This window comes from Sinocyclocheilus grahami, unplaced genomic scaffold (assembly GCF_001515645.1).
Source record: "Sinocyclocheilus grahami isolate Dianchi unplaced genomic scaffold, SAMN03320097.WGS_v1.1 scaffold946.1, whole genome shotgun sequence".
Lineage (NCBI taxonomy): Eukaryota > Metazoa > Chordata > Actinopteri > Cypriniformes > Cyprinidae > Sinocyclocheilus > Sinocyclocheilus grahami.
Window position 1 is genome coordinate 350899 of NW_015506125.1, and position 8566 is coordinate 359464.

An 8566-nucleotide genomic window follows, 5' to 3' on the forward strand; every position below is an offset into this window, starting at 1 on the left:
ATTATTATTTTTACTATGGACATACCCAATATAAGCCCCAGCTAAAGCTTCTACTAATATGTATATTTTCCAAAGTCATTTTGTCCTCCTTACAGAAAGAACTCACCTTGGTGAGGTACCATGGGAAAATACCATCATAGTTTTCTGGAACACCAATTTTAAGATGAGCAGTCTCAGAAAGCAAAATGTTCTGAGACAGCACCTAAAATAAAAAGCAATTAATTGCAGAAGGTAAATCATGTTGAGTGATAAACATTTACAGTATATAGTATAGACAAAAAGGCCAATTAAGAGAACTTACACTCAGTGCAATAAACCAAGCACTCAGAGATTCCATCAAGACAACAGGGGCCTTCATGTTTAAGACAAAAACAAAAAACAAAACAACAACATCATTTAAGCATTCATGCTTTGCTTCAAAGTTCAGTCTATTTTTCTTTTGATGTATTTTTTCTTGTCCCAGCATACATTAGTTTTTAAAGTTTCTCTAAGAGAGAGAAACTGACTAATGCATTTTCTTTTAAAGGTGCACTTCGTAAGTTTGTGTTGATTTTTATTCTCTCAAAGCCACAGAGTCAGCTGTCATATTGTACTGTAGGTTTGTGTTGTGATGTAGCCTAAATGTATTAGTGGTGAACCGATATATCGGCCAATATTTGGCATTTTTCAAATATCGGCATTGGCCGATAAGTTTTCCTGTTTGGCCGATGTTTCTACTGTCTAATACGGATACAAGTAATAATCAGATAGAACGGTTAAAGAAAGGAATTAAAATACAAAAAAGTATTATAACGATTGCTTTTATATTATTAGTAATAGAAAGGCAAACATAATACTTTCTCGTTTGCTGTCAGCATTCAGCAAATACGCATTTATATAATTTAAACAAATCTTTGAATGACTAATGAACATTTAATTTCACAAACCTTGCAAACTTAGTCGAATCCAGTTGTGAGATCTTGTGAAGTGTACATTTGTTTATTGCATGATTGCGTGTTCTCTGGGTGATGGTCGGTCCGTGCGAATTGAATGCGGACAGGAGGAGAGTTCAGCTTCACTGAAGACACGTGATCCATAAACTTTAAACTCATGATTTCAAATTATGCTGCGCTTTATGCATTTGCCCACTGCCATATTCATGTCATTTCCACTGTGTGGTGTATGTAAAATGAGTGTTACCTTGGCTTTACTTGAAAAAATATGATTCCCAATGCACACAAACTTCCCAGAATACTGAGTGCTCTGTTGGTTACAGTGTTTACTTCCTTTTTAATTATATTTGTATTAAATATTTATTTATTTGTGAAAAATACTTTGTCATCTAAAGTATATGTTTATTATTTAATCCATTGTCAAATTATTTCAAATTTCTTAAATATTAATTAAAATAAATAAAATTATATCAGCTTTATATCGGCCACCCTGCTTGCCAAGATATCGGCATCGGCTGTCAAAAAACCCATATCGGTCGACCACTAAAATGTATATCTTTCTATTTCTCCAACATTCTGATAATTTATTTATGTGTGAAACTTTGTAAAATAAAAAAACACTGAGTGCACCTCAGAGAGAAAGTAATAGTCTGAGAGAGAGAAAAAAATCAAGCTTGCCATCAGACAACTTTTCCCTCCAGTTAATGTTAAACTCAAGTACACCTCATCAAGGGCTGACTGGGACAAAATTTTAGCCCTGGCACTGTAGCCACACCAGCCCATATTACCACACCCACACAGCCGTATTCACCACACATTTGTGTACAGATGGTGAAATAAAGCAGTACTGTATGATATTTAAGATATGATCAGATATATAAACATTTAATGGCAAACAATGCTTTCTACTTTTTAAAGAACACACGTTTATAGCAAATTTACAAATACCTAAAGATTAATTACATAGCCTACTGTAACCTATGTATGCATATTTAATGTTTTATTTTAATATATGACTACATATTCAAAGTAAAGTTCACTACAAATGTCTACAGTATGGCTATTGCTATAGGTTTTTGACATGTTAGACTATATTGCAAATAGCCCACAGCAGTCTGTTTACCTAAGGTGACCACATTTTAGTTTTCCAAAAAGAGGACAGTGGGGACTGTTTTATCATAGGTGCAAAATGCAAAATGTTTCAATACAAGCATTTCAGTCAAATGTAATTTATGCAATATTTAAAACCTTTAACCCACGGGGACAATCAACCTGCCGCAACAGTTTAAAAGTAGCCCATTTTTGTGGAAAAAAATTCGGATTTGGCAATCCTGCATCCAACACGAGATGCAGCCTGCAGGAGTCAGATTTGATTGATCACGGGTTGAGAGTAAGGATGACTGACAAGACCATGCTGGAGGATTTGCTGCTCAACAGATCCTGAGTTCATTGACAAATATCTGATCTTGTAACATGTGCTTCCTTTACACAGAGTGCGCGTGATCGCAAAATTGAAAGTAAACAGTGAGCTCTCATTCAAAAGCGATTTAAAAACCCTGCATATTGATAGCGGCTCCCTGATGCCTCAAAATTATATGCAATATTAGAATGTTTGCAGGAGCAGGCGGTAATGCTCAGAAATTCAGTGGGAGCGGGATTAAGAAAACAGTCCCGTGCAAGGCTTTAATACAAAAATGCACACAATGAATGGCAACTGTAGAAAGCAAAAGGCGAATCCCGGACATTTTGGGTGATTCAGAAATCCTAGCCCAAGGCATTTTTTAGGCCCAAAAAGAGGACATCCCCGGGAAAAAGAGAAAATTCCATCTGCTGATATTTTAGCCATGCAATTCAGTAACAGGATAGCTAACACTTTTAACCAATTATCACAAAGCAATGATATTTTAAAATATAGGAGGTTCTATGCTATAAAAACCTGTCCTATGCGCTGTTGGCCTGTAAAAACAACACACACACATATATATATATATATATATCTGACTGGCCCACATACATAAAAAAAATGGTCCGGGCCCTCTGGCATTTGCTAGAATTGCCAGATGGCCAATCCGCCCATGCACCTCATTAATGTAACATCATATATATATATATATATATACACACACACACACACACATACACACACACACACACAAAACATGATCATAAAACAAGATGTCCGTCAGGTATGAGAATAATTCTGTGCGTATGCGGTTACATGACTGAAAACAAACTATAGGCTAGACTAGGCCTACTCTACAATCACATCTGTAAACAAAGAAAAATAAATGAATAGGCTACGCCTTACTCAACTAAATAGTCTCTGTAGTCGAACTTTTAAAGAAACCCATAAAGACTGCAATGCAATCTGAACTGCAATCAGTGATGCGGTTGTTTTAAACTGGATAACGCTAACAACGCAAATCATTTAAAGCGACAACACAACTCTGCAAATTAACGTCACAGTGGACTGTAACAAAATCTTACGCGCTTTCTTTGTTTATTGATCATATGCTGTTTAATAAAAGCAACTCTTACCTCCTGTCCACACTTCCCGTGAGCGAAATTGAGAATGGCTTTAAGTGTTAGAAGAGCATTGCATCTGCTTTGTAACGGATTAATGATTAGCTTTCTTAATTTGGCTGAGAAAACTTAACTACCTTGTTTCCTCCAATTACACCACTTACTAGCAAGTCCCTCGCTTGCATATGTATGGGGGAATAAATTACATGGTATAATAGCTTCAAGTCTGAATGTGTATTTTGTGTTTGTAGATAGAACACCATGCAAATTGACATTGTATTTTTTATTATTTTATTATAAAACCAGTTGTAAACATGTAACAAAATTAACAACTCAATAATATTAAATGGCATTAAGTGCAAATCAAACATTCTTTAAAAAAAGCTCACAACACATAATTTATTGCTTCTATGTCATTCATTTGCACATGGAGCATAGATGGCAGAATAACCATATCAGACTTCTTATATCGAAACACCCTATATTGCCTCTTGCCCCCCTTCTAGTTCGGTGTCTTGGCTGAGTTACGAACCTGCGCACTCAGTTTCAAGTAACATTTGATTCTATATGTTATTTCAACAAGAAAAATGACTTGTGCTCATCCCTTAAACATCTGATTCAGCTCTAGTCCACATAAGGAAAATAACCTATTTCTTTTGCCTTTGTGCAAACATACCCACAGCTCTCCAAAGGGAACATGATTTGTGGATTTACCTCATATTTACATGCACAGAATTTGACAACTATACATATTAAGGCAGCAAAACAGAGAAAAAAGTAACATAACAATAAAAAGCCTCATGCCGGTCAACATAATCAGTTTGATTTTGTCAGCTTTGTTTCATATATAATCTCTTCTCAGTTTACAAAACAAGTTCATATTTGTCTGTACAGCTAAATAGTCCTCATATTAGCATGAAAAACACAGCTTCTGGTCGTGGGTATCAGAGGGCATATTAGTCCAGTTTTTCATAGCACTGACAGGTCGTGACAGGATTTGGACTTCTGTCTGAAGGCCATCTTCTTATTCTTCCGGGCCACCATGCGGCCCAGGAAACGTTTGGCCTTTTTGCTGATGCTCTCGCGGCGCTTGCAGTTGGCCATGCGGCGGGCATTTTCTTCCTTGCTGTCCTTGCGCAGGCGAATTTGTCGGATGATGCCCTCGAAGAGGTCGCGCACATTGTGATGTAGGGAGGCTGAGGTCTCAATGAACTTGCAGTCAAACACAACGGCACAGGCACTGCCCTCTAGAGAGACGAGGAAAAAGAGACGCATGTGCAGGTGAGCATTAACTCCATTACCAGAGGGATGGAGGCTACGTGTCATCTTTACTATGCCTCTTGGCTGTTCCTCAAAGCTCAGAAGACCGAGAAGTACTTTATCCAAAACATCTACAACCTGACTCCAACCAGAGACTGCAAAGTCTGCTTCTATCTCCCAGATTATAAAAAATAGAGAATAAGTCGGGTGAAATCTTACCATCTACAGACACTTCCCGGGACCGCACCAAGTCACTCTTGTTTCCCACCAGTATTATGGGGATGTTTTCTGACTGCCGAGCTCTGCGCAGCTGGATTCGTAGCTCTGAAGCTTTCTCAAAGCTGGACTTGTCTGTCACTGAGTACACAATGATGTAGGCATCTCCCATACGCATGCACTGATCATTCAGCCACTGGCTGTTTTCCTGTAGAGAGAGAAATAATGGTTATGCATTGCAAAGTTAATGCTGATCATGATTAGTGACAATGACATTACAATTTGCAATGTATTTGATCTTTTTTACATTTAGTTATAATGTTTTATTTTAAACATTTTGCCATATGTATATATATATATATATATATATATATATATATGTGTGTGTGTGTGTGTGTGTGTGTGTGTGTGTGTGTGTGTGTGTGTGTTTTAATCAAGATACATTCATTTTAAACATTTTTATATTTTTTATTTATTTTAATATTTAATTATTTTAATTTGCTTAAATTATTTAAAATAAATATTACTCTTAATGCACATTGCTTACCTGTTCCCATATGTCATAGAGAAGGATTGACGTCTCCTCATCATCAACCACAAGGGATCTGTCATATGTGTTTCCTGAAATGAAGGTGCAAAATACATAATTACACATCTGTAATGTTACACAAGCTTGTAAATAAATTTTAAAAAGCACCACATCACTTGGACTTTCCAGAAATGATTATCTTAACTTCGAGCATTTCAAGACATTTACCTGTTTCCTCGCAGTCGTTGCTGTCTTCAACTCCTCCAAATATTCTGGCCAAACTCGTCTTCCCGACGCCGTGCTCGCCCAGGAGGACCACCTTGTAGACCTGTCCGTCTGAGTCGCTGCCGGACGAGATGACGGAGTCGGAGGAGTCGGACACGCAGCTGTTCCTGTGCTCCTCCGCCGGACTGAAGCGCAGGAGGCTGGGCTGAGCCTCGGGCATCGAGCGCAGCTCTCGGTCGTCCACAGGCATGCTCCTCCTGTGCAAGTTCTGCAAGTGCAAGGGAAACGGCATGCTACCTCTCCTCTTGTCCATGTTCCTCAACTTGTCTCCTTTGTTCAAAGTCATGACTCCAAACCTGTCTGTGTGAAACTGTATTATAACAACTGTACTGTATAATGCCACTTTAGTAGGCTATAAACGTACCTATAATATTAAATACCTGGAGAAGATATGGAAACATGTCAAAGCGATACTTACATGTGATTGCGGCTACAACGTCTCCCGTTTAATGTCAAAATTCCAGTTATTCCTTTTAACGCCGTTTTTCTTCCGCTGAGGGTTTCGCTTATGATCGGTGATGAGACAGATCCCTTATTTATGCGAGTGACTGACGTCAGCCCGAGGGAGGGTCGGAGAATCACTCGTCTTTCTTTCTTATAGTAGTAACATCATTTTGAGGGAGGAGCGGGATCCAGTGCGTGTGATTCACAATTCTGCGAGGGTCTTCCCTCCCCTGAGAGGACGAAGGGCTGAATCATGTTCCGCTTTTACTACAGCCATGAGATGCGCTCTTCATTGCATGTAGGTAAAGCAAAGGCGTATAGTCCGAACATGACAAATGGTTCACGGGGGAACAAAAATAAATAAATAAATTATTTGTCATCTTGCTAGTTTTAACTGGTTTAAGTTGGTCTCTCAAGCTGAGCTCAGCTACCTTGTGAAATTCGCAATTTTAAAGGCAAAAAATGTGAAAATGCTGTGAATTGGTGTAATGTAAGACAAGACACTTAACCATATATGGTAAAATATATTTCAATGGACATTATATATATTTACTGTCAATGTATTTAGAAGTAAAAAAATATGAATTGTGTATTATATTCAGTAAGACCATATATGTATTGTCTTCTGCGTTCCCAAAATTCCTTGACCAAACATTTGTTTAGATTTGAATAAATATTATTTTGTACACTGGGGTGTTTGATTATATCATGCCATTATTTTAGAGTTATGTGTCTTACGCTAATGATTTTTCCTTTGTTTGTGTGGTTAATTGTGCTCTATAGCGTAATTATTGGTTTATCATTGCTGCTGGAAAGGTCCATTTTGAAAACATCATGTGGCTTTTAATTGTACTGTACAGTAACAAGATTAAATGGCTCAGACAAGTTGGTTAACATTAACATTATATGATTTCATAACACACAGTTATGAACTGAAATCACAAAGTCACCATGTAATTCTTGAAACATCATCACTTTGAATTTCTTTGCAATTCTATGAATGATGCAGAATTATCCGGCACCAGTAATTTATGTTTTTTTTCCAGCATTCAAAAGGTATCACTTGAAAAGATATTCTGATTAGAATCAGAATTAGTATCCAGTGTCAGATTATCATTTATTATATTTGTTGCAAGCTAACAACATCATCCTATAATTCTCAAGGGCAAAATCCCCTTTCATCATATTGGTGGAGAACATTTATTGGTAGTTCAATGTTGCCATCTAGTGGCATATGATTGTAATGTCAGGTACATGCATTTACCAGCAGGTGTATTAACTAACCTGTGCCTAGGCAATGCACTTTATTATTCCAGTTATAATAGAAGATATATTTCCACATTGTGACTGTCATTTAACAACTGACTGTATAATACAGGAATTGCATATTACAAGTTCTTTATTTTTTTATCATATCTGCTTTTATGAGGGTTTATTTATGTATTTTATTTGCACTTATATGTACAGACTGATTCTTGGAAACAACTTGAAATTATGGTAACACTTTTTATGAAGCCCGTATTTATAATACATTATAAGGGTATTCTTAAGGCATTATAATGAATGCATAATGCATTATAAAAAAAATTATAATATGTTATATCAACTCATGAATAATTGTCACGAATCCGGTCCATGAACTTCCGTCTGCTCGCCACCAGAGGTCACCCTTCCACTACTATGGACTCTGTATCCATTGCACTGATTACACACACACAGTTGATTGCACACAGCACTGATTGCACACAGCTGTTAACACTCACTCTTATCCCCGTCAAGCTGCCGAGTATTGTAAAGCATTTATCACTCTCTTAGCGATAGTTACTCTACGGAGCCTGTTTACTTTTCTTAGCCTTAGCTTAGTCTTGCCTTGTCTGTTTCCTCGTGTCCTTTTCTTCGCCTGTGTATCTCGGATTCCCCCTCTCGTCTTGTCCTATTCTGATACTGTTTGCCCCTGCCTGGACCATGCCTTGTACCTGGACTTCTCCCTCTAGTCTCGCCCTATTGATCCTGTTCGCCGATCGTAGACCCACGCTAGCCCTAGGATATATTCTTGTGTCTTGCCTTCTGCATACCTGTTGCCATTATCTGACCCTTGCCTGTCTCTACCATGTCTATTAATAAAGCTTTGCACTTGGATCAGCGGATCAGCACTCTCGTCAGCCCCATAACAATAATCATAACAACAGTTATAATACATCATAATTCTTATGTATTTGTGGTTTTGTGGTTAAGAGTATGATTATTTATAACACACAATGAACGCCGTATTAAATCTACTTAATTTACAGAATAATGGACTGTATCATATCTTGACATTGTTTATTTAAGATCTGCACAGTATCTTACTACAGCTTGTGAGTGGTTAGATGTTGAG

General features: G+C 37.4%; 1 protein-coding gene across 2 annotated transcripts; it reads right to left on the bottom strand.

Annotated features, from left to right (window-relative positions):
• Positions 1 to 3753: 3753 nt before the first annotated feature.
• Positions 3754 to 6532, bottom strand: rrad (Ras-related associated with diabetes). Of its 2 annotated transcripts, none has more exons than XM_016249659.1 (5): positions 6164 to 6532; positions 5689 to 6041; positions 5479 to 5552; positions 4935 to 5139; positions 3754 to 4702 (listed from the first exon to the last, which is right to left on the bottom strand). In XM_016249659.1, coding segments are annotated over exons 1-5 (912 nt in total). In that variant the 5' UTR covers positions 6166 to 6532; the 3' UTR covers positions 3754 to 4424. The 2 variants fall into 2 exon arrangements, with proteins under 2 accessions (XP_016105145.1, XP_016105146.1); XM_016249660.1 differs by having other exon boundaries at positions 5689 to 6045.
• Between the last annotated feature and the right edge of the window lie 2034 nt (positions 6533 to 8566).